General features: G+C 55.1%; 1 protein-coding gene across 1 annotated transcript in view; it reads right to left on the bottom strand.

The window, feature by feature from the left end:
• Positions 1–26,148, bottom strand: part of HMCN2 (hemicentin 2) — a 149,043-nt gene that overhangs the window by 68,496 nt on the left and 54,399 nt on the right. The window contains exons 23-34 of the mRNA XM_077128152.1: positions 17,695–17,822; positions 14,448–14,702; positions 13,493–13,579; positions 9,313–9,507; positions 8,240–8,370; positions 7,749–7,896; positions 7,211–7,337; positions 4,850–5,004; positions 3,550–3,828; positions 1,674–1,955; positions 873–981; positions 506–675 (exon numbers count right to left, since the gene is read on the bottom strand). Of these exons, the coding sequence (XP_076984267.1) occupies positions 506–675; positions 873–981; positions 1,674–1,955; positions 3,550–3,828; positions 4,850–5,004; positions 7,211–7,337; positions 7,749–7,896; positions 8,240–8,370; positions 9,313–9,507; positions 13,493–13,579; positions 14,448–14,702; positions 17,695–17,822 (2,066 nt within the window). The remainder of the gene's footprint in view (positions 1–505; positions 676–872; positions 982–1,673; positions 1,956–3,549; positions 3,829–4,849; positions 5,005–7,210; positions 7,338–7,748; positions 7,897–8,239; positions 8,371–9,312; positions 9,508–13,492; positions 13,580–14,447; positions 14,703–17,694; positions 17,823–26,148) is intronic.

Here is a 26,148-nt window from a genome sequence, read left to right as displayed (position 1 = left end):
AGAGTGGGTGGAGGTCCATGGCCATGAAAGACTAGGCCATGTAGATTAGAAATATAGTGCAATCAAGGAAGACTTCCTGGAGGAAGGGATGTTTTTATCACAGACCTGAACAAGAGTGAGGAGCTAGGCAACAAAGAGATAGAGGGAGAATGTTCCAAGCAGATGAAACAGCACAATGCAAGATTTGGAGGTGAGACTGAGCACCGATGTGTTCAAGGAATTCTAAGAAGTTCAACATGGTTAGCACTAAGAGAGCAAGGGGTGAGAGAGGAGGCTGGAGAGCAGAGCAAGGGCCTATGGGTTAGATGAGGACAGGTGGCGAGTGTGATGAGTGGCCTCGGCTAACCTCTCATACCATCCACCTTCAATTTGGGGAACTGGGAAGTTCAGCCCAGAAATGCCATCCAGAGAAGCAATCCATTGGCCTGCCTAGGTCACAGATTGGGTCCTGCCTCATCTCTGCATCTCAGGTGGCCCACGGCCCCAACCACAGGTTCCTGCTCACCATGCACAGACACCTCCACTTCAGCCCCGGCAGTGCCCGCCTCGTTGGTGGCCTGGCAGGCAAAAAGGCCTGCATGGCCCAGCTCCACGTGGTCGATGTGCAAGGTGGTCCCCTGTGAGGACACGTGTACCCCCGCTAGCTCCTCAGCCGGGCGACCATTCTGCAGCCACCTGAGGGGCGTGGGTGGGGGATGGGTTAGCCTGAGGCCGGACAGGACAAGCCAGGTGGCCTCCCAGCTTCCCCCACCTCCCATCACCATCTCTTTCATACTCTTGGGAACGGGGGAGCTTCTCCCTTCCCCACCTGCCTCCAAAGCATGCACTCTGCCCTCCACCCCTAGCCCTGACCTCCCTTATCCCATACACACCGGACAGTAGGCATCGGGGAGCCCGAGGCCTGGCAGGGAAGGTCCAGGGGCTGGCCCACAATGGCGTTCACGTGGCCCAAGCCTTCGGCAACTAGAAGCTGGGGGGGCACTGCAGACAGGACCCACCATTGTGGGTTTGGAGTCAATCAAATTCGAGACTGAAGCCCTCCCAAGTCCCCACTGCCCTCAGAGGAAGGCCCCAGCTCCTCATAAATGTTTCTTCCTCCAGGAGGCCTTTCGGGGTTACCCCCTAGGCTGGTTAGGGGTCCCCTCTGGCTCCCCCTCTGGCTCCCCCACTGGCTCGGGCCTACTGATTTAATGTCTGTCTCCCCACCAGACCTGAGGGCTCCCCAAGGGCAGGGGTCCTGTCTTCTGGGAGCCCTGCTTTTTCTAGGCACAGAATATATGCTTGATAAATGTCTAATGGGGCTAGCTCCCACAAGCCAGTTTCGGGCCTTAATAACTTCTCAATAAAAGGCCATTCCATTGACCGGGGTACCTCTGGAAAGGTAGTAAAGGCATCCTCTGTCTTGGGTGGCCTGGCACAAAGTCCTGGGCAGGAGCAGGGACCCTTGATTCCAGGTCTCTGGACCCAGCCCTGCCACCCCCAGCTTCCCCATCTGTCTCACACAAGGGAGAGGGGCAGGGGTGGAGACTCGTTACTTCTTCACTCTCCATATCCCCTGGGGACTATGAGGGACAAGAACACAGTAGGTGTCCAATTCATGCTGGCAGGAAGGGTCCAGAAGCCTGGGTGGCTCTGGGAGAAGCCCACCCCTTGGCCCCAGGGGAGCGGCTCACCCTGCATGTCCACGGAGTACTGCAGCACCGCCTCCCCCGCAGGGCTGCGGGCCACGCAGCCATACAAGCCACCGGATGCCCCCGCCGGGCTCTGCAGCCTCAGCACGCTGCCTCCCGCCTCCAGGCGCGTCCCATTGCTTTCTGCCACGGGCAGTCCCTCGTGGTGCCAGGTAAGGGTGGGGGGTGGGCGGCCTCTGGCCACACACTCCAGCTCCAAGGGCCTCCCGGCCACGGCTTTCACCACATGCGGTCCTCCACCAGCACCCTCGATGGTGGGCGGGACTAGGGAAGAGGCCCAGGGCTGCTCAGGGCCCAGAGCTCAGACACGAGCCTGCTCTCAGCCCAGAAGCCAGTGCCCACCCAGCCTGAAATGAGCCCCTCGCGGAGCCCCCTCCATGTGAAATGCTTCCCTCCCTCACCTCCACTAGCTGAAAGCGCCTGTTCAGATATCACCTCCTCCAGGAAGCCTACCCGGGGGCTCCGGGTTGGAAGCAAGCTCTCTCTCCTTTGCCCCTTGGTGGCACTCTCGGGGCACTGCTTGCCATCTGCCTGACACTGTCTGCGTCCTTTCTCCATCCCCACTTCTACCGCTGCGAACTCTTTGTGAGCAGAACAGTGGCTTGTCAGTGTGTGTGTCTCCCATTCCTGCACATTGTAAGTCCTGACATCTGCTGATCTCAATGCGATGGGCTCCCCAGTGTCCAAGACCAGAGCCAATGCTCCTAAAAGTCCCCTCCCCAGTCTGAGGAAGCACTAACTGGACTGAACCCAAACCCAGAATGCCTGGTCTACTGGGGCTCCTAACTCAGACCTTGATGGTGGGAAAGGACAGGATTTTAGCTGTGTCCACCCAACTCTAGCTTGGAGCCCCCATAGTCAAGTGAGGGGAGAAATTTCCCTCTTTCCCTTGCACAGGGGCCTCTCAAGCTGCTGAGCTGATGGACCTATTATCAGGGTACACAGGGTAATAAAGAGACTGTGTTTGTTTCTTAACCTCGTCTGGATCACAAGCCCCTTTGAAAATCTGATGAAAGGACACACATGCATTTTTTTATTCAATTTCCGTGGGGTTCTCAGATCCCAAAGTAAGAGCCCCTGGGCCAGCAGCTGGGCCCATCCACAGAGGCTCCCCTTGGGTCCCACACAGCCATGTTCCCTTTGGAGTCCTGGAGCTCCAGGGGTCAAGCACTTTGCATCTTTAGAGTTCCAGAGCTGACTCACAGCAAGGGGCCAGGATGACCCTCTCCGATCTGCATTCTGCCCTTTCAATCTGCACCTGGGGCCCCTCTCAGACCCCATCCAAGTTTGGCTCTGAGGCCAAACCCCTCAGAGTTGGGGCTGTGCTGAGAACACCAGCAATCTGGAGTCACACTCAGTGACCCCGGGCAAGCCATTTCACCCTCGGAGCCTCCCTGGACTCATCTGTCAGCAGGGAGACAGTTTCCAAGTTCCTCTGCCACATCAGAGTAGATCAAATGAGCTAGTGCTCTAAACTGCCCCACAGGGTCTATCTCATAGTAGGTGCGTAATTAAAGCACTTAATTATTTGTAGTGGTCCTGGGGGTCTGGCATGGGTTGGTGAAAAAGACCCAAACCATGAATGCATGAGACCCTGGATTCCAGAGTCTTCTGTGGGCTCGGAGACAAGCCCCTTCCAGTCTCGTTTCCTCGCCTGTGTGAGGGCAATGGGATATGCTGTCTAAGGTCGCCCTTCTCCCTCAGTGACTCTATGGTTCCATTACCCTGTCTACCTCTGGGCACTCAAAGTGGCCACCCCTCACTGACCTTGGTGACCCAAGGAGGCCATCACAGTCCACAGTCCCTTCCGTGGGTCACCCTAACCATCGCTTGCTGGCACAACCTCAGGCCCACTCACCATAAACCTCCAACCTGGTGGTCTTCTCTGCTGCTCCTACAGGGTTGCTGGCTTTGCAGGTGTAGACGCCAGCATCCGAGCTCTGGGCCTCCCCCAGCTGCAGCTGCCGGCCGCCCCTGACATAGACAGCCTTGGCGCTGGTGGGGAGCGGGGCCCCGTCCTTGAACCAGATGATGTCAGGAGCGGGCACTCCCCGCGCCTCACACAGGAACCGCACCGGGTGGCCCTCCATGATGGCCATCTCGCCCGTCTCGTTGGCACCCCAGATGGAGGGAGGTGCTGAGAAGGAAACGAGGCACGGTCACAGGGAGCCTCCCGAGGCAGCTGGCGTCCTCCCATGCACGTGCCAGTGGGCAGAAAGCACCGGCACACGTCACAGGGCTTCTGCCCCAGGTTAGGAAGCTGCGGGGGATGGGCAGAGCAGGGGAGCAGCCAGCTCAGGGACATGCTGACGCGGGAAGCATACCCAGTCATTGCGACACGTGCGTTAAGGGGAGGGGGGTGAGGGTGGGGGTGGTCAAGGTTCTGGCTGTCGACCCCACTCTTCATCTAACTCACTGTAAGGCCCCGGGGTAGATCACTTCCCCTCTCTGGGCCTCAGTCTCCCCATCTGTAAAATGAGGGGCTAGTCTAGATCAGAGTTCTCCCAAGAGCAGGTCACACACCACTGGTACCCAAGACGAGTTTAGGTGGCGTATGGGCACTGCATGAAATAACACTGAACCTCATTACGGAAAAGCTGTGCCCTTTCCAAGTCTCCTCCCACCCAGGTTATGACACGCAAAAAGGCTCGGTTTGATGCTGCTGCTCCTAACCTTTCTAGCACTTCCTACTCTTTTTTTAGCAAAGGAGGAGCAGATGGAGGCTCAAGCCCTCTGCAGACAGCTCACACGGTAAGAATTTCTGACATGGCTCTTTCAGATGCATTTTTTATAGTTTACTACCTTGCATTGCGTCAAGTGGTGTCTTGGTTTTCCACTTACAGTTGAGATAATACATACTCTTTCCTCTTCAGAGTGGAAAAGAGTGACGATTTAAAGACAAAGTAAAGAAACAATCATACCAGGTAGTTCAGAAATAGAAAACTTTGTGATGCTGGGAGGGGAATGACTGTGCTTCAGGAAATGAGCTGGATTCCCCTACATCCCTTCACCCCTGGTTTTCTTGGGGGGGGGCTTCCCCCTCCCCACCCAGGGCCTCCGTTTCTGCACTCATCCTCCCTCCAAGGCAGCAGGCAGCTGGGTGGGCGGGAAGCTTTGGCAGCAGCCCGGAGTGGGGCCGGGGAGGGGCCGGGGCTCACAGTGGATTCTGAGCTGGAAGTCCTGGGCCTGCTGGCCGGCTGGGCTGAAGGCCACACACTGGTACCGCCCCTCGTCCCCCAGGTGACTGCTGGCGATTCTGAGAACTTGGCCGTCCTCCCGGAGCTGGAGGCGAGGGTCTCCTGGAAGGACAGGCCTGTGGGGGGGGAGAGGTGGCCAAGAGAAAGCCACCTGTGAGACCAGGGCCCTGGCAAGGGCAAGCTGCACAGAGAGGAGCCTGCAGTAGGAGCCCCAGAAAATCTGGGTAAGGATGCAAACTCTGCTGTCTTCCATGGCCAAGGTGGGGTAACACAGAGACGCGGGCGCACCTGTGGGCCTCAACAGGGTCAGGACTGACAGGGTGAGGATAGAGAGGCACTTTAGATGTAACATTGAAGGAGGCACTTGCCCTCAGCTTGTGCAAATGCCAACCCTGAACTCGGATGCCCCTCAGAATGAGGGCCTCCTTAAGTGCTGTGTCCTAAGTGCCTCACTCTAATCCCAGGCCTGGGCCTAAACCTAGCAGGTCCTAACCCCCCAGCTGAATCTGTAGAACAGAAAGCAGCTCAGTGGGTGCTGGGGCTAGGACAGTAGCCGGGAACGGCTGCAAATTGTCACAAGGGAACTTTTGAGAGTGACAGAAATGCTACAAAATTAAGATGCAGTGAGGGTGGCACGACTCTATTTAAAGTTTACTAAAAATTCGTGAAGTGGACCTATACAAAGGATGAATTCTATGTTGTATAAAGCTGTTCCTAAAAATAAACCCTGCCTGCCAAATGAACTCTGTTCACAGACCAAGGTTGCTCTGTCCCCTCTCCTCTGTGATCTCTGGGGAGGGGAGCGGGGTGGGTAGGGGGCACAGTGAGGCTGTTCAGCCACGGGAGCACATCCCAGGGGCCAGACCCCCTCAGCCTCGTGGTGAGCAGGGGACCAGCCCCATTACACAGATGAGAAAACTGAGAGGTTAAGACCCTGCCCTAGATTGTGCAGCTCGCATGGGTTCCCCACCTTACCTCTCACAGCCCCCAATCATGAGGGCACACTTCCGCCTCTACACTCTACCCAGGCCGTCCCCCCACCTACAGTGCCTTTATCCTCTCCAAGTCCCACCTGGAGAAGTCTTTATCCTCTCCCAGACCCACTTGGAGTACAAGTTCCATCTCACCCTATAGACCTTCAAACAGCATGAGGGGCAAAAACATGGGCCATGTAGCCAGACACAGGGTGCAAATCCTGCCTCTACCACCAACTACTTGGGTGGCCGTGGGCAGCATACCTAACTTTTCTGTGCCTCAGTTTCCTCCTCTGCATAATGAGGATGAGCCCACTGCTAGCCATCCCTACCTCCAGCTGTCCCCCACCCCCAGTCCTAGAGCACACATACAGAAGCTTATTGCTTACTGGGATCTGTCTCCGCCCAGGGGCTCTGAGCTCCAGGAGGGAAGAAAAGGGAGGGTTCTGCTCAGTGTTCCTGCTCCAGCACTGATCCTGGCACACAGGAGGCCCGTATCCACGTTTGGATGGCCATGTCCAACTATTGCACAACTGCTTTATTAATGAAGGAAATGCATGCAGAGCTGTGTTCCAGTAGCCATGTTTCTTGAAGATGACTGTATAATGATATAGCTCTCGCAATGTGACTGTGTGACTGTGAAAACTTTATGTCTGATGTTTCTTTTATCTACTTTATGGACAGATGAGTGAAACATATGGATTAAAAATAAATAAATAATAGGGGGAACAAATGTTAAATAAACTTAGTAGATTGAAAGGCTAGTGATCAATGAAAGGGGGGGTGAGGGGTATGGTATGTATGAATTTTTTTTCTGTTTTCTTTTTATTTCCTTCCCTGAAATGATGCAAATGTTCTAAGAAATGATCATGATGATGAATATACAACTACGTGATGGGAAAAAAAAAGAATGTTCATATTGTATGTTGATTGGTTTTATTAATAAAAATTTAAAAAACAAATACATAAAGGAAATGCTTGTAAAAAGGAAGGCTGAACTGTCTATAATAACTAAAAGGCCGAAACAACCCAGATGTTGAGTCATGGGTGAATGGGTAAACAAAATATGGTATATCCATAAGATGGAATAGTATTCATAAAAAGGAAGAGAAAGAAAAGGAAGAGTCAATGATGGGGCTCGTCAAGCATGAGGAAAAGCTTACCAGGCCAGGGGTTTCTCAGGGGTGGGTGGGAGGCGCCCACGATGCCCTGCTAATGGGTGGCACAGCTGTGCCTGGGTGCTGGGAAGGTTCCCACACAGAGTCCACCTTCTCCATAGTCCCCCCATCCACCTTGCTCCTGCCTGGGCACAACACTCACACTATCTGCCGGGGTGGGGGGCACTCACTGCCTGTCCTTGGTCCACTCCACCTGGGGCCTGGGGACCCCGGAGGTCCGGCACTCCAGCTCCACCTCGTCGCCAGCCAGTCCTAGCACCTCCTGAGCGGCCCCAGCTCCGAGCACAGAAGGTGGGACTAAGGGGCGAGAAGGGGTAGGGGGTGAAGCAATTTCCTACTGCAGGACCTTTGCATATGCAATCTCCCCCCTGGCTGCCTGGACCCTGCTCTGTGCTCTCTTAGCAGCCTGTACTACTCTTTTGCAGCACTAACACCATGGTAATTACCTGCTAATGCTGTGACTGTCTAATGCCCCACCACCATGACAAGGATGATGGTGTCCATCCCCTCCTGTCCCCTGCTCTCAGCACAGGCCCAGCACACAGAAGGTAGTAACTACAAATAGGTCAAACATGCATGAGCAAAGGGGGAAGGGGCTCCAGCCTTCCACTGCCCCCCAAACAGCCCTTGCAAGGTCCCCCTCCTAAAGGAGCAGGGAGGGTAGGACCCAGGCCCAGGGGGAGCTGCGGAGGCTCAGGGCGCACTTACTGAGCACAAGGAGAGCAAAGTCCCTCTGGGCTTTCCCAGCCTGGTTCTCTGCCCAGCAGGTGTAGAGGCCCGAATCACCCTCCCGGAGGGTGGGAAAGTGGAGGGTTCGGGCCCCATCCAGGAGACGGCGACTGCCAAGCTCAGGGATCTGGGTGCATGAGATCAGAGGCAGCCAGTGAGCTACCGCTTCAGTGATGAGGACACTGAGGCCCAGGGAGGACAAGCGACTGGCCCAGGGTCCCACAGCTGGTTGGTGAGCAGAATACACAGCCTCTGACTTCCAGAGCAGCAGGCTGCCCTCTCCTCCATGCAGCCTCCCAGGCTTCATCATGGGACCACAGCCCTCCACTGCCCCAATCCCACTCCCTGCCATCCTAAGACACCTGTCACAGTCCACCACCACAACTTGGCACCACTGGAACACCCATCCCGAAGGCCCTTCCCCTATAAAATCCCACCCCACAGCCCGTTTGCCCCAGGGGGACACCCACCGTCTGCCCATCCTTGAGCCACATGATCTCAGGAGTTGGGAAGCCACTGGCATCACACTCCAGCGTCAGGGACTGCCCGACCATGCCCGACACGTTGGCCTTGCGCCCCTCCTCTCGGATGCTGGGGGGTACTTGGGAGCAAGGAGAAGCAGAGGAGCTGCCAGCCCAAAGAGCCACAGCCACCTGGACCCCGTCTGGGCCACCTCTCCCCTCCCCCAGAGTCTCTGGGCTGCCGTTCTGCCCATCACAGGGTCCCAGGATGTCTACCTGCCCTCGACCACCCTGGCACTGCTCTGGCCGGCTATGGCGAGCCTGCAGACCTGGGAATAGTCAAACAAGAGGCTGCAGCAGCCTCGCCTGGACACAGCACAGCCCTTGGCATGCCCAGTTGCCATACTGCACTCTCAGAGGCTGCATCCATCCAGCTCTCACACCAGGATGTCACCATGATCACTGGGGGAGAGTGGCCCATCCTGGGCCCCCTGAGTCAGAGCCTCTGAAGGGGGAGCTTGGGGATGTCTTTGCAATAAACTCTCCAGGCAACGTATCAGATGGTGAGCCGGGGCGAGGTCACAGGGGAGTGGAAGGTGGCCCATTGGGAGCCATTAAATCTGACTCAACGTTCATAATATCTTCCCATCGGCAAGTAGGGCACCCCCCAACACCAACGTCTCTGTGTTAAGGCAAGGGGCTGTGCTTCCTACCCTGAACCCCAGAGGTGGGCTTTGGGACTCCTCCAACTTTTGGTGCTCATTTTAGCCTGGATTCACCTATTAGACCCCTTAAAAACCATTTGTGGGGTCCCAGGTGCTTCCTTATATATTGTCAACCTGGGATCTTTCTGGAAAAGGGGGGCACCTGGTGCAACCTGCTCCTCTTCCAACATTCCTGAGCCATCCCCGTTGCTAGGCACCTGGGTGCAGGCATCCCTGCAGTGAACCTTCAGGCCCTGGAGGGCTGGCACTGCCACACTTGGGCACACCATTGGGACTGGGCCATGGGAGGTGGTGCAGGCCAGTCTCCAGGTCCCACTGCCCTCATCACCCGGTCCCCAGTTCTGGGGCCTTACTCACCATAGACAACCAGCTTGGCTCTCCTGGATGCAGAGCCCGCCTCATTGGTGGCCTGGCACTCATACTCTCCACTGTCAGTGGGTGAGACGGAGGCCAGGAACAGGGCCCCTTCTTCCAGCACTGTCACACCTGGCCGGTCATGCAGGGGCTCTGAGGATGGGCCTTTCCGCCATGTCACCTGAGGCTTAGGCATCCCTGGGAAGGCACCCAGAATCATCAGTCCCACATACCCTGACACCTTCCCGCTTCCACACCCCAGCCCACGTTGTTTCCCCACGTGTCTCCTGTGGATCCCGGCCCTTCCCCAAGCACCTCCCTCACTCCTTAGGCTGCAAGGAGCTGTTGTCCTCGGGCTCTAGGAACCCACACTTCTCCCTGCCCCCCACCTAATGCTGCACCTCTTGATGGTCTTCCCAGTTTCCCTGTGGCCCCATCCAGGCCACTGCATGGCCCTACCCAGCAATACACATAGCAGGTGCACAATAAACCTCTGTTGAATGAATGAACAAATGAACAAGTCTGCTGTGCTCAGCAGCCTGCACTGTGCTGCCAGATGGATGCAGGGGCGGAGGAAGGCAGCTGCTGTGCCCAGCTGGCGCTTCACTTAAGCATGAACCAGACACAACCCCTGGGTGCTAATTTGAAGATGTTATGTACCCCAGAAAAGTCATGTTCTTTTTCCTAATCCAACCTCGTGGAGCAGACCTATTGTTAGGGATGGAAACTTTGGCTAGATGGTTTCCATGGAGATGTGACACACCCAATCGTAGGTTGGACCTTTTGATTAGATGGAGATGTGACGCTTCCTATTCAAGATGAGTCTCAATCAGTTTACTGAAGTCTTTAAGAGAGCTCATGGAGAAGGAAAGAGCTCAGAGATACAGACAGAGACGTTTGGAGATGCAGAAAGAAAACAGCTCCAGGGAAACTGTTTGAAACTAGAAGCCAAAGGATGGGCAGACACCAGCCACCTGCCTTCTCATCTGACAGAGGTATTCTGAATGCCATTGGCCTTTCTTAAGTCAAGGTGTTTTTCTCTGGATGCCTTAGTTTGGACACTTTCATGGCCTTAGAACTGTCACCTTGTAACTTAATAAATCCACTTTATAAAAGCCAACCCGTTTCTGGTATATTGAGTTCCGGCAGCATCAGCAAACTAAAACACCACGTGAGCGCCATGACCCCTAGGATCCTCTTCTCAGACACCCCCCAGGTTGACCTGTCTCTGCCAACAGACTGTCTGCTCCACAGGGCCTGGTGCCCAGGGGGTGCATAGTGAGCAGTCGCCTGCGTTTTACTGAGAGTGGAGCCATCTCTGTAACCCCAGCCCCTAAGACAAGGCCTGACACATAGTAGGTCCTCCAAGCGGCATGGAAGGAATGAGCCAACCATCCAAGAACTGCAACTGGAGAAGCAGCGCTGCCCAGCAGTTATAGCAGGGCCCGAGTCTCCGGACCTGGCTGTGAACCCCAGCTCTGCCCCCACCTGCTGAGTCAGCCTCAGGACAACAGAAGCACCCACCCCCAGCCCGCGCCTCCCCTCATCTCCATGGACACTGAGTAGAAGGGAAAGGATGCAGGGGCTGCCAAACGCCAGGGCCGCCTCCCCAAACTCACAGGTCAGCCCCCTGGGCACCTCCATCCCTGCGCCCCCAGCCCGTCAGCACTCACTCTCCTCGCTAGTCACCGGGATTCACAATAATTACCAGGAAGAACGGCCCACACTTTATCCTTCACGCTGCCAGGAAGGGCCCACCACCTCCCCGGCAGCGTGGAGCACCCTTTGTGGACACACACACACTCTCTTTTTCCCTCTCAGCTGGTGGGAGGGGGGGAAAGGGGCCCTGGGAGGGAGGGGGGAGCCACCCACTTTGGCATGGGGGACTGGGGTCAAGATGTGACACTGTAAAGCACCCCATGACCCCTTTCAGGAGGCTTCCCTGCCACGCCCCACCCTGCATGACCATATGCCCCCACCTCACAGTGCTGAAAACGCTCCCTTTCTGCTTGTGACTTGCCTCTGGTGCGAGGCAAAGGGCCCAGGGCCCAGGGGCCTGCGTTCATGTCCACCCATTCTCTGTGTGTCTTCGGGCAAACTGCTAATCTCTGTGTGCCTATCTTCTCATGGAGACCTCTGTCATTTTTCTTTGTGTCTGCCCAGGCTGCCAGCTAGAGTGCCCTGCTCCCAGTGCCTGCTCTCCCCGCTGCACATGCACACATGCACATCACACACACACCACCCCCCAACATGCACGCACATACATACACTCATGTGCATACACATACACACACTCACATTTGTGCCCTTTCTGGCTCCTTCAGCTTCACCCTGAAAGCTCCACCTTACCCCATCATTCCCCCACCTCCCAGGAGGACCAGGGCTTCCGAGCTGGAAGGGCTGGGGTTCCATTGGACTGGAACTTCTTCTAATACAAAAATTCTAATGGTGAACTGGCTGTGGAGTGCCCTGGAGCACAGTAATGGGAAGATTCCAGGGTACACAGCGCAAATGAAAACCCCTCCTCTCCCCTCCCCCTCCATCGTCCAGAAGAGAAGTGACGACATGTCCAGCGAGTTGGTGCCTGGGCACCGGGCCTCTCCATCCCACCCACAAGGAAGGAGCAGATGGTGGGGCCACGTCTACTGGAGGGTCCCCGTGTGCCAGGCATGGCGCTCGCTGCTTTCTTGTTTAGCTCTCACAGCCCCTCCAAGCCCAAGGTCACACAGCCGCTGAATGTCAGAGGTGAACCCAACACTGTCCCCCAGGCACTGACCACCTGCTAGAAAAGGAAGGTCAAGGTCAGCCTGGGAGGCAGGACATGGTCAGGGTGAGGCAGTGTTATGTGGAGGGGGCTGGGCTTATGCTAATGAAGCTGAAGTCTGGCCCAGAGAACAGGCCCCTGACTGATAGGAGATGCATGTGTGGGGTTGTGGGCAGCAATGGAGGGCAGGAGGTCTGGGCGGGGTGGGTCCCATCTCCCACCCCGGGAGAAAGCGGAACAGCTGCTGCTGTTACCCAAGATGGCCACTAGGTGACGCCATGGTCAAGTGCTCGGGACCGCACCTGCTGAGCTTCCAGCACTCCCACCTGGCGTGTCTGTCTCCTTCCCAGGACGCAATGGACAGCTAGTCACCCCACACACCTAGGAGCCAGAGCTGGTCCCGCTCTTATGTGCCCCTCCCTGTGTCCTGTTCCAGGGACTTCCCTGGGCCCCATGGCAAGAGGAAGCAGAGCTAGGTCTAGAGGCAGCTCTCCTGGCTCATGCCACTTGCTACCCAGACAACTTCGAGGGGAGGCAGCATGCACTCAGGGAGCAAGACCCTCACAAGTCAGCTGCAGAAAACGCCCATATGAAACAGCCCAAATACGAAAGATGCAAGTCCAGCAGAGAGAGTATGATCAGCAAGGTGGGACAACGAGGTTTTTCAGAAAAACAGAATCCATTCCTTCAACGCATTTCCTCGAACTCCCACAAAGTGCTGGGCACAGTGCCAGGACCTGGGCAACTCCTGCTGCTCCAGTGACTTCTCACAGCGGCCCTGTGCAGGAGGGACCACATTTACCCACCACAGGGATACAAATGCAGGCTCAGAAAGGAGGCCCAAACTGCCCGCAGTCACATAGCCACGAAAGGCCAAGGTAGGTTCAGCACTGGGTGGCTGACCGCAGAGGTCTCGGCCCCACTCTACTGCCCCAAAGGAAGCCTGCGGAAGGGCTGGTTTGTCCAGGACTGCATGAGTCCACCCTCTGGGAATCAGAGTGGGACTTGGGGAGTGATTGGGGCCATGAAGCCCAAGCAAACAGGTACCCCTGCCCTTCCTTGGCCCTGTCTGTCATAATCCCCAGGTGCTGTGCTGCAGGACACTGAGGGGCAAGTGGCTAAAGAGATGAGCAGAGCTGAAGTTGAATTAGACCACTCTCTGGCTGTGTGACCCTAGACAAGTCCCTTAACTCCTCTGGGCCTGAATTGTCCCTTGTTAAAAGGGGCTAGGATCAATACCCATCTGACAGGCACGAAATGGGATGAAATGACTGGCAGGGCCCTGGCAAGGAGTAAGGACCCCCCGAAAACCCCCATAATCGGTGGGTGATCTAGGGCACCGGAATGGGGGCAGGGGGCTCCTCCACAGCCCACCCATCCCTAGCCCCCACCCCAGTCCACCCCGGGCCCCAGCCTCACCTCTGGCAGGACACGGCAGGCTGGCATTCTCTCCCGCCACGTGCTCCAGCAGGCCGCTGGTCTCGTCAGCTCCCCAGTGTGGTGGCTCTGGTAGGAAATGACGTGGTCACACTCATACCCCTGAGCCCAAGGCTTGGAGCTGCCCCCACGGAGCCAGGGCCAGCAGGGAGGGTGTCTCCCCTCCAGAATACCGGCAAGATGCGAAGAGGGATGCAAGCCTCGTGCTCCCGCCCTCAGCTTCCCGGCAATGGAATCCGGGCCAATGGAGCAGCCCCTGGGCTGCGCCCCCACAGGCTGGGGGAGGCTGAGCTCGCGTCCCCAGACACCAGGGGCTGAGCGTGGTCCTCCCCCTCCAGCTCCCTTCTGGCAGCCACTTTCTAACTTTGTCTTAAATTAATAAACATTTGCATTCATAATAGTGGAATATGTTAGCACTGTTGATCCAGAACTTACTATGCTCCAGGGGCTTCCCTCACATTCTCTCATTGACCCCCCCCCCACACACACACATATATTATTGGATTCAGTTTGCAGAGGAGAAAACTGGGCATCAGAGTGTGAACGACTGGCCCACGGCTGCAAGTGGAAGGGGCTGGGCTTGGGCCCAGGCACCTGTTCTTCAACCCGCGCCCCCCCAGGCCTTCTGTCTACCATGTACTCAGAGGTCCATTTACCGCAAGGCAAGGAGAGGGTGCGCAGGGGCCCCCTGGCGGTGGCTCTGAGGACCTGCTCGTCAGTCCCCACCAGGAAAAATAAGGCTCCCAGACGTGGACATCCCACAGCTGCAGGGTTTTTGGGTAGGCCCAGGGAGGGTCCAGAAAGGAAAAGCGCTCTGTCCCAGCAAGGAAGGGGACAGCGGGGGCTGAGCCCAGAACAGCAGATGCACGTCTCAGAAGCCCAAGCTGAGGTTTGGGGGAGGTAAGGAGAGGGCTCTGGGGACTGTGGGGGGACTTACCCAGCACCCTGAGCTCCAGCTCCCACGCATCCACCCCGGCGCTGTTGGAGGCCTCACAGCGGTACATCCCGGCGTCGGAGGCCTGGATGGCTGCAAAGCGGATGGAGCCCTCAGGACCTCCTCCCTGCAGGGCTGCCCCGTCCTTGGACCAGCTCAGCAGAGGCTCCGGGCTGCCCTCAGCCACGCAATTCAGATCCAGGGCTTCGCCTGCCAGCACCTTCAGCACCCGTGGGCCTGGCTGCACCTGGGGGGGCGCTGACAGGGCCACGAAGTGGGGGTCAAGGAAGAAGGAACACCAGGTAGGGGGTCACAGACCCCAGAGCCCAGACTGGTGGAGGGCTTTGCCTGTCACAGGGCTCCCTGCACCTCTGGGCAGCACCGATCTGCAAAACTCACTGTGGGAGGCAACCAAAGGCTGCTGACTCCTGGCTTTGTGAAGAAAAGACATCAGGATACCCCATTTATGCCCCTAAAAGTGAGTGAAATCTGATCTTTCACCTGAATCATCTTACTCTCATGAAAGACTCGCTCCTTGGTACTTGGCTTGTTTACCCCACAACCCCCTCCCCCAGAACTGTATCTACCCAGACACCATTTGAGAACCACCACCTGGGAAACAACCTCCTCAGTGCACACCAAGGGGAAACTGAAGCCCAGAGGGGCAAAGCAATTGACTCAAAGCCACACAGCAAGTGCACACCAAGGGGAAACTGAAGCCCAGAGGGGCAACGCAATTGACTCAAAGCCACACAGCAAGGGTGGGAGGCAGCACACACTAAGGAGCTTCAAAGCTCTCATCCTAGGTGAGATAGCTGAGGTTTGAGTCCTAGCTCGGCCCCTCACAGACCATGGGACCCTGTGCTCCCATGGAGCCTCAGTTTCCCCCTCATAACAAAACCACCCAGAAGATGAAGCAAGATGCTTCACTAAAGCAGCTACTACAGCCCCCGGGCCACAGCAAGTGCCTAATACATGGTGGTTAGAATTATTCTCGTCATTCTTGACTCCCTCCTCCTCTTCCCTTGGCTATGGGGAAGACAGCAGGTTTCCATTCCCTTGGGCATTTGTGTTTTCAAGTCACATTCTCATTCTCCGTCTCCTTCAGACCTTCCTAGGAAAGTGAGGCTCCAAATAGTTATATGACTGAGCCAGTCTCCCACTCTCCCAGCTGATAGGGGCTGGACTGAGCCAGTCTCCCACTCTCCCAGCTGATAGGGGCTGGAGCTGGCACAGCCCTGGGTCTGTACGGTCAGGAGTGCAGGAAGCTTCTCATGGCCTAGGTGCATTCTCAGAGCCCGGGGCCTCCCCACTCTGGACGCTGCCAGGACATTGGAGCAAGCGGTCCTGGGCCCTTGGGGGAAGCTGAGGAACACACACCCTGTTCCCAGCTTCTGAGGAGGGGCCTGGCAATGAGCCAGGAAGGCTCCCCACCCAGGAGTAGGAGGATGCACATGCTTTGTGTGCCTGTCCCTCTCTCTCTCACAGACACACACAAACGCATGCACAAGCACACACACTTGCTGAAAACAATGTCTTCCACTGTGCTGAGTGCATTATGCGGACACCTTCTGACAACTCTGAGAAAGGCATTATTGCCGCCCCTACTTTACGTCGGGGAAGCCAAGCAACTAGCCTGTCACACAGCCGGTCAGAGGCAGAGCCAGGGTGCAGACCCTTCCTGCCGACCCTCAGTCTCTGCTCTTTATCCTCCCTGCTTCTGTGTCTTTCTCATAACTCATACAAATGCACAGCCAACCTTTGAGCCTCGCTCTTTCTCTGGGACTCAGCCTGTCCACCTGTAAAATGGGGCATTAGCTTAGATCAGGGGCCAGCAAACTTTTTCTGTACAGGGCCACAGAGCAAATATTTGCTTCTCCGCAGGCCATCTGGTCTCTTTCTCAGCTAGTCCCCTCTGCTGTTGTAGCACAAAAGCACCACAGACAGTATGTAAAGGAATGGGTATCACTGCGTCCCAATTAAGCCTTATTTATAATCACCAAAATTTGAATTTCATATAATTTTCTTGTCATGAACCATGGTTCATATTTCCCCCCTAATCAAGTAAAACTCATGGGCCATACAAAAACAGGTAGGGGCCAGATTTGGCCCATGGGTCGTAGTTGGGTGACCCTTGTCTTAGAGATGACACTTTCCCTGCCTCTTTGATGTAGTGATTCGCTCGGACCAGCTTCCTCTGGATGACCCAGGGGTACACCCGTTCCTGGGAGCCCTTGGCTGGGGTGGGAGCCAGAACCTTAGTGGGATGCCTAGGAACCGCCAAGCCACAGCATGAAGCGCTCAGCCCAGGGCCTGGCATGCTGCAGGTGCTCCCCGGGGGGGCAACAGCTCCCGTTTTTGGTGTGCCACAGGCATGGGGTGAAAATAGGGTCTTGGAAAGGCCTTCTTTAGGTGGGCAGCTGATCAGGAGGGAGCTCGGAGAGGCATACGCTGAGCCTCTGCCTTTTAATGCCGCCAAACCCTGTCTCCTGGGGCAGAGCAGGACCCCACTGCCCCCTTCCCGGGACCCCCGATGACCCCCCAGGCTCTCAGCACTGAGGTCCCCTCTGAGCCCTGCCGTCCCTTCTCAGGGGGCCTCTAAACAGCCTCTCTTGGCCCCAACCAAGGAGGAGAGATAGAGAAAAAGGGCTGTGGCGATTTGGAGCTGTATGTACTCCAGAAAAACATGTTCTTAACTCTAACCCACTCCTGCCGGTGTGGACCCACTGTGACCAGGGCCTTCGGATGAGGTGCTTCTTTTGAGGTGTGACCAACCTTATTCAGGATAGGTTTTAACCCTACTCCTGGAGTCCTTTATAGATAGAATGAATACAGAGAGAGAGAAAGAAATCCACAGATGCCAGAAGCTGAGAGCAACGAAACCTGGAAGAAAAGGGAAAGCCCAGCAGGCACCGGCACGGGCCGTGCTTTCTGGAAGAAAGCGTTGCCTTGACCATGCCTTGATTTGAACATTTTCTCACTCAAACTTTATGCCAATTAATTCCCACTGTTTAAAGCAGAACCATTTCATGGTGTTTGCTTTAAGCAGCCCAGGAAACTAAAACGGGTGGGGGAGGAGATGCAGGACTGGAGAGAGGTGGCGGGAGGAAGAGGAGAGCTGAAGGCCAGGGGTTGGGCGAGCGTCACGAGCGGAGGAGGCCTGAGAAAGAGGAGGGGGCAAGGCAGGGCCCTGGGCAGTGGGGAGCAGGGGCAGAGTTAGGCCGACAGCAGCTGTCAGCCCAGGCCCTACCTTGTACCCTGAGGATGTAGCGCCGGGAGGCGGACCCCGCGGGGTTACTGGCTGTGCACTCATAGCGGCCACTGTCATTGACCTGGGTCTGTGTCAGACGCAGGGAGCCCGACGGGAGGAGGCCATGCCTGCAGGGATGAGGGGACACAGGTGAGACCCTAACCAGCCCTGTTCCCGCCAGAAAGGCCTCAAAACCCAACTTGGACCAGCCGCCTCTGCCGGGAAGTCCTCCGCGATTGAGGCAAGACCCGCCGCACAACCGCCCACCGCTCTTCGGCCTCAGCCCATAGAGCTTACCCTTCATTCCTGCCCCTGCCAGGGCCAAACCCCACCCCTGCTGGTATAACAGATCAAGAGAACTGGACTAGGAGACCACGGGCTTGGGCTTGAGTCCAAACTATGAGCCCTTTCTAGCTGTGTGACCTCGGGAAAGTGGCTTTGCCTCTCCCAGGTGCTGCTTCTTCATCTGGAAAATGGGAATAATGAGAGGTCCTGTCTCTGGGTGGTAAAGGGCTTCCACTGCGGGCTCTGCCAGGGCTGGGACCTGGTCACCACTCGATCCCTTTCGGCTGCTGGCCGTGACTCGCCTCTCCTAAAGCACACACGTGCCATGCCTCGACCCGGGATCACTGAGAGGCTCACAGCCCTGCGAGGCAGGGAGGACACCACGGCTCGGAAGGCCTCTAGGTGCTTTTTTTAAAAAACATTTTTTATTGTGAAATATATATATATTTCAAAGTACATTGTAACAAGTAGGTATAGAACAAATTTCAGAGTTTGGAAAGGGTCACAGTTCCACAGTCTCAGGTTTTTCCTTCTAATTGCTCCAAGACACTAGAGACTAAAAGAAATATCAATGTAAGGACTCAGTGTCATACTCATTTGTTAATCTTTCTTCTCTGTTATAACTCCTCCTTCTCCTTTGATCTTTCTCCCACTCTTTTGGGGTATTTGGGCTTTGCCCATTCTAACTTTTTAATTTTGTAAGGAGGTGTCGATACTATGGGATAGGGGGATGGAACTAGTTGATGTTCTAGAGAGGCTGGGCCCTCCGGGTTTGAGGACTTATTTGGCCTAAGAACCCATCTGGTTTCTGGAAAGTAATCACAGTGTGTGAAACTTTTGTAGAATCTCAGATAGAGCCCTAGGTGTTCTGTAGGGTTAGAAGGAATGGTTTTGATTGGGGTCTGCAAACCATGGTAATTAGCTCTATCTAGTTGAAGCTTGCATAAGCGTTGCCTCCGGAATAGCCTCTCAACTCAATTTGACTCTAAATGCTTGTTGGCATTGTGTCACCCAGAGCTGTGCTGAGGGGCCTCCGGAAGGAAGCTACTGAATCCTGACTCCACTGGCACCCCCAACCCAGCCCACCTTGCTGAAGTCACCTGGCCCTCATCCCATGGTCCCCAGCCAGGCTCTTGCAGCTGGGCCAGTCCTCAAGGGGCCCCTGCAGACATGATGTCACTGGCCCATATGTGCTGGCTCTCCACAGACCCCGCCCCCATAAAACGGGGAGGGCAGCTGCAGACACTGGCCCTGGCTGGCCCCAAGAGCAAGCAGCCAGCATGGGGGTGGGGAACTCCAAGACCAGTCCCCGAGCTTTCCTCCCACCAGAGGTTACAGGCTGGGCTCTGGAGCCAGCCAGGTTTGGGTTCCAGTCTTGGTCCCCACCACCCCCCTTTCTGCTGAGCCTCAGTTTTCTCCTCTGAAAAATGGGAAGCTTCCACCTTCCGGGGCAGGATCACTAAGATGTGGTGAACAAAATGCTGGGCACACGAATATAAAACATGTCAATGTCATTTGCAATGCACTCTGTGACTTTGGCTACTTGCTTCACTCTGCTGGGTCTTGGTCTCCCCATCTGTAAAGTGGGGAAATAATACCCCCTGCCCAGCAACCCCCCTACCAATTTGCCCCAAACATCCAGCAAGCACATGGGGCAAGTTTTCTAAGGACTGTTGCGAATGATGAACTGACCATGGTCTCTAGAGCCCGAGCTGTGGGCCAGACCACCTGGGTTCCAAGCCTGCTCTGCCACGTGCTTGCCTTCTGAAGCTGAGCACAGCACTTCACCTTTCTGGGTCACAGTCGTCTCTCATTGGAAAACAGAGACATTAATAATGCTCATCCCTCATAGGGATAAGTCAGAGGACTGTCAAGAGGATTGAATGACTTCATTCATAGAACAGTGCCTGGAACAGAGCAGCACTCAGCTCAACAAAGATTAGCTGTTACCATGGCAACGGCAGCACATCCATAAATAATATACAATGCTGTTCTGTATGTTCTAAAACATATAAATGGCATCATATGGATATATGTAGGTCTAATTTATTCCTTTTCATTGTTGTATAGTATTCCTTTGTGTGACCACACTGCAATTTATTAATTCATTCCTCTTTAGGTAAATTAGGTAAACATCTAGGCATTTTTATTTCTTCCTTTCCTTTCTCTCTCCCCCCTCCTCCCTCCCTCCCTCCTTCTCTCTCTCTCTACCCCTCTCTCCTTCCCTCCTACCTTCTATCCCTTCCTTCATGGACTCCTGGCCCACAGGCTCACACACTGTCATCTCTAACGGGCAGAGTCCATCACTCATACCTTGTAGGGGGCAGTTTTCATCAGAATCTCCCAGGAGTGTGTGAAACATGCAGATTCCCAGGCCCACATGAGAGACTCCAATTCAGTAGTGCAGGGAGGAACCGGGTTTTCACAAGGCCCCGGGTGGCTCTGACCACCCTTCGGGAACACCGCCTGGGGACGTGAGGAAGGGCTTCTGCCCCGAGAAGCAGTCTGGCAGAGTAGGTCGGCGCAGGGCTTTGATGGCACACGGCCTGAGCATGACCTGTCAGGCTGACTGTGGGCCAAGGATTCCATCCCCTGAGCCTCACTTTCCTCATCTGGAAATGCAATGACCGGCATCTCCATCTCACAGGAGGTGGTGAGAATGAAACAAGAAGTGCATAAAGCCCACGGGCCTGCGCGTGCTCAATAAATGGCTTTGCTGTTAGGATGCTACAGCCCTAGGCTGGCGTCTAAGTGCTAGCTTCCCAGTCTCCACCCAGCTGGGCCACACGGCGCAGGTCGCTTCATCTTCAAAGTGTGGAGGAAAAGGGAAAAAACACCACAAACTTTTCTTATTTGTGCCAGCAACGGATAAACATTTTGCCTGTGTGGCTTCACTTCTCCAGCTTGGTTTTTCTCACCCATCACTTCTTTTAAGTTAAATAATGTCGACATATCCACAACCCAGCAAACAAGGGCCAAATTAGTTGGAAGCAGAAACATATACACCCAACCACAATTAGACCTGGGATGCAGTTTCCTCCCCAGACGCCACTGCAATGCCTTGGCTGGCAAAATGGGACAGTGTGGGTTGGTGGAAAGAGGCCTAGTCAGGGAATCTGGAGTCCTGGTTTCAAGGTCCAGTTCTGCTACAGACATGCTCCGCAACCTCAGGTAGAGCAATTGACATCTCTGATTCTCACTTTCTTTGTATTTGAAAAGGCTGCTCTGGATTCAGTTACCTCAGAGGTTGCTACCCAGTTCTTCTGAAAACTTGAGCGCCCAGAAAACCCTCCCTTAAAAAAATCCTTAAAAGGATAAGAAGGAGGACTTCTGGGGGGAAAATATACAAGAAACTTCCCCAAATGGAAAAAATTCTCAACAATATGAGTAAGCATCTTGTTGCCTCTCTTTTGACCAGCACACAGATCATTTTCAAGAAAGGGGATGCTACTTGCTATATCACAAAGGAAGAAATGGAAAGAAAGGTGTCTCCATTTTACAGATAGACAAGCTGAGGCCTCCAGAGGCCAAAGGACTCAGTGCCTGCTGCACAGAGCCTGTACCTGCTCTAAAAGGCCATGCCATCCCTCTGCTTTAACCCCCTCAGCGGTCGCCCACTAGTCCCTGGACAAAACCGAAGGTTATCATGACGTGCATGGACCTGCTCAGTTTGGCCTCTCCCCACCCTCTACCTCACCCTATGCATCCCCGCAGGGCAGCACTGGGCCACGTGTTCTTCCCCAGAGGCCAGATCCATTTCACCTCCAAAAGTTGTTCTCTCCGCCTGGGACACTCTTCCATCTCCTATGAACTACCTGTTCACCTGGACAACTCCTGCTCATCCTTCAATAATAAGATATCACCTCTTCTAGGAAGGCTACCAGGTTGCTCCCAGCCAGAAGGTGCCTCCTATGGGCTCCTGTACTTCCCCCATCACAGCCCTTGCCACACTGATTTGTAATCTCCTGACACCTGCCTGCCTCCCACTTAGCCTTTGGGTTCCAAGAAGGCACACTTTGCTTTTTTAACCCCAGCACTTAGCCCAAATCTGGCACAGAGCAACACCCATTAGCCTGACCCCTGTGCAAGCCCCCAGTGATGCCTGAGAAAAGGGCAAAGCAAAAGTTGCTAGGCCACTGAAGACAGCCTGGGATCCAGGGAGTTTCCAGGGGTTTTCTCCTTCTGTTCCCTCACCCATTCCCAGAAGCTGAGCAGGAGGTTTGGGGACTGCACTCAGCAAGGAAGATGGCGGCAAGGGAGAGACACATGGAAATGGGGAGGACCCCGATTCACCCCAAGGAACATGCTGCCGTGGAGCGTGTGCTGTAGCGGGTGGGAGCAGACTTCGTGGCACGTCAGCCAGATGGCTCTGAGAGTGCCCAGGTGAGAACACGGAGAGGTTCACAGGGAATTTCCTGTTTGTGACATCCATTGGAGTTGAGCCTTTGCTGTTGGCAGCAAGGCTCGCCCAGCCAGCCTAGCACACACAGACGTCAGGGTGGTGGCGCAATCTGAGGATCCACCAGCCTTTCAGATCCTAGGAGGACTTACCTGCCCGGAGGCTGAAGGCCACCTGATAGAAAGTGCTCAGAATAATGCAACCCCCCAGGTGCACCATCGGCCTCACGCCCTACACACACCTTCCACGCTCGGGCTCACCTCTCCAGCTCCTGCTCCTCCTTCGTGGCTCAGCTTAGATGTCACCTTCCCAGAGGCCTCCGAGGAGGCCTGGCTCCCAGTCACGTGCCTGAAGCCCACAGGTATCACACCTGCGATGACCTATCACTGTCTGACAGCTCCGTGAGAGGAGAGACAGGTGTGCCTTGGTCCCTGGCATATCCCTAACCCTAATCACAGTTCCTGGCCCAGAGTAGGTGCTCAGTAAATATTTGATGTCAAATTCCATCTGTCCATGTCCACGCCACGTACATTCCCTTACCCCACCTTCGCTTACACTGCTCCCCCCACCTGTCCACTGCCTTCCAGATGCCCCCTCAGGGCAGTGCAGACTCCACCTCCTCCACAAAGTCTTCCCTGATGACTCCAGACCATGTTAAAGTTCCCCTTCTCTGAGCTGCCTCAAGTGCAGTTCAGCCAATTGCTCATTCATTCATTCATTAAACACAGAGCCATTGGATTCAAGGTAGGCCAAATGCTGCTGAGGTTGGGAAAATGACCCAGTCCTCAGGGAGCTTAGAGTTTGATGTGTCAACCTGTGCAGCCGTCCCTCTAGCTGTCTCTTGTGCTGTTTGTGTCGCTGCCTCTGTTTATAAAGGCTCCACTCGGCGGGACCTCCACCCTCACTGTGGGGGCACAGAGCCTTCCGGGAGTGGGATCAACCAGTGGCAAATGAGCAGCACAGCCCCGCCTCTACCCTGACCACCAGAGGGCTGACCCTCCCCGCAGAGCACACGGTCAGACCACTCACCCAGGCCCCCGTATGCCAACTTCCCACCAGGCCCTGTGTCTGCTGGGGCCAGGGTGGGGCGGGTGTCTGGACTGGGACAGGGCAAAGGACCTTTCCACTGGGATGGGTCAGGTTGACCCATCTCCTTACTGTGGCTTCAGCCACACCACGGACTCTAGTAGGGAAACTTACAAATGTTTCCAAGTAGAGGAGTCTAGGAAAAGGGGCCTGATGCTGATCTTCGAAAACCAAAGGGCCAAGTACAGTATGAGAGAGACAAAGCGACAACCATCCCAGTGAGCCTGGATGACAACACAGGGTCTCCCATGAACAGCCACTGAGAAGGCGCAGCTCCAGCCTGCACTACTGAGCCCTCCCTGCGCGCCTCTGCATGGCTAAGCACCTTCCCTGCACACTCCCACTTGAAACTCCCAACAGCCAAACCTGAAAGGCGGAAGAGCCTGCCAGCATCACCCTCTTCATAGAGGAGAGAACTGAGACCCAGAGAGATGACACCCTAGGCTCCAGGGCACTCAGCTGGTTAGGTACAGCTGGGACTCGACTGCCACGCGCTTAACTGCTGCTGTGATCTAAGTGTTCAGCTCTGAAGTTTAGTTACTTGACTGTTCTCCAGAAGAGTTCCCTGGCCATAGGCTGGTAAAGCCTGACCTCGGAGCTGCCAGGCCAGGACTTACATGGGCCATGAGGACTCATCGAGGTAAAGACCCCATGAGGTCCTGGGCAGTCTGTGCTGTGCCCTCTGGCTTACAGTGAGTGGGTGGGTTTCTCCACCCCAAACCCCAGCTGCAGCCCTCACTTCTTGGCACCAGCCCCATTCCAGGACAGGGGTGGATACTGCGTGTCCCTTAGCATCCTCGAGGGTAGGATGGAGAGAAGGGTGGTGGGAGGATAAACATAAGAAAATCAGGAGTAGTAAGACAGAAGCAGCTCCAGCCTCTCACTGCTCACCTCCCCACGGCTTCTCCCTCTCCTTTCCTGGATGCTGCTGGACTTGGCTGTGTGTGGGACCTGGCCGGCTGCCCCCGGGAGCCAGAGCTGGAGCCAGGAGAGCTCACAGCTGTCCCGGCCCCACAAGAGAATCACAAACAAACAATGTTGCCTAGAAACACCGCCTCATCCCAGCATCCCCAGGTTGAATCATGGGACCAGAGAGGCTAGACGCTCTCAGACCACGGTCAGCCAGGCCAACCCTTTCATTTCTCAGACAGGAAAACTGAGGCCTGAGGAGGAGGAGGGTCTTGTTCAAGTTGATGCTGAGTGAGGGTAAAGCCGGGCCGGGGCTCCAGGTCTGTGACCACCTGACCCTCCACACAGACAGTCTTTGTTCTCATCCCAGATGCTGCTGCGGCACAGTCCTGGGCACAGGATGTTGCTCAATAAATACCATTGACTTCAATTTGGAATTCACAAGTCTGATGTTCTTTTCAAAAACAACAGCCCAGTAGGATAGCAAGCGACCCGATGAACATTGCAACCCTTGGACTCAGTGGTTTCCTCGCAGGACTACACCCCAAGGAAATGACCCAGAAGATAAAGAGGAGCATTTGTGCAAAGATGTTCCAGCCGCCCCCTTTTATTTAACTGCTCAGAACTGGCAATTAAGTACATGCCCCAACAGAGGAACAGCTTAGCAACCGTGACAGCCAAACGCCCTGGAATGTTATCTGGCCCTTTAAAGAGAAAAGCAAGTGTCAGGCCAGGATGAATCAAGAAAATGGGTAAATGAAAACAAAAATCAATGATAGGGGCAGAATAGAAGGTGCTATATGCTTAACTCTATAAAAGCGTCTGCGTGTAAACTGATGTAACAGAAGGGGTTGAGAATCAGGTGCGAGGTGTAGGATATAAGGGCCTCTCCAGCTCCTGGAATGTCTCCTTTTTTATTGGACTTTCTGACTCGGTGGTGGTGGCAGCAGGGTGGTCTAGGATGCCGAGGATATTCTCCAGAGGAAGTGGTGGCCCTTCTGACCTTGGCCCAGAAGCTGCTGTGTGAGGGTATATTGGTGGATGCATGGGTGTGAGTGCTGGTGAGTGCATGGGTATGTTGGTGAGTGCATGGGTGTGAGTGTGAGTGCATAGGTGTGAGTGCATGAATGTGTATGTTGGTGAGTGCACGGGTGTCTGTTGGTGAGTGCATGGGTGTGTATGTTGGTGAGTGCATGGGTGTGAGTGTGAGTGCATAGGTGTGAGTGCATGAATGTGCATGTTGGTGAGTGCATGGGTGTCTGTTGGTGAGTGCATGGGTGTGTATGTTGGTGAGTGCATGGGTGTGTTTGTGAGTGCATAGGTGTGAGTGCTGGTGAGTGCATGGGTGTGTGTGTTGATGAGTGCATGGGTGTGTACCCACATGTTGTTTTTGTGTCTATGAGCCCATGTCTGTATCCTCACACTGGCTAAGCACCTAAAACTCACCGCAGTGAGTTCTCTCACGTGAAACTTCCGAGATGGCAGCTTTGAGGCCGAGCTCCAGGCCTCTCCTGGAGAAGGAGGCCAACAAGCACAGCCTCTCCGCTTAGTGTGGTGCTTCCCTTGGGAGCTGGAAAACCATTCCCTGCTCAGTCGCTGTGGGATTAAATGGGGAGGGGGCATCTATTGGAGCAACTGATCTCTGTTCAGTGTGGGAAAATTGTCAGTGAGCCTCAGGGAGGCCCCAAAACTACAGCCTGAGAGGAATTTCAAAATACAATAAAAAACACTGGGGTTGCTCATAACAGCCCCAAAGGGGAAACAATCCAAATGTC

Source organism: Tamandua tetradactyla, chromosome 2 (assembly GCF_023851605.1).
Source record: "Tamandua tetradactyla isolate mTamTet1 chromosome 2, mTamTet1.pri, whole genome shotgun sequence".
Lineage (NCBI taxonomy): Eukaryota > Metazoa > Chordata > Mammalia > Pilosa > Myrmecophagidae > Tamandua > Tamandua tetradactyla.
This window is presented reverse-complemented; position numbering and strand designations above follow the sequence as displayed.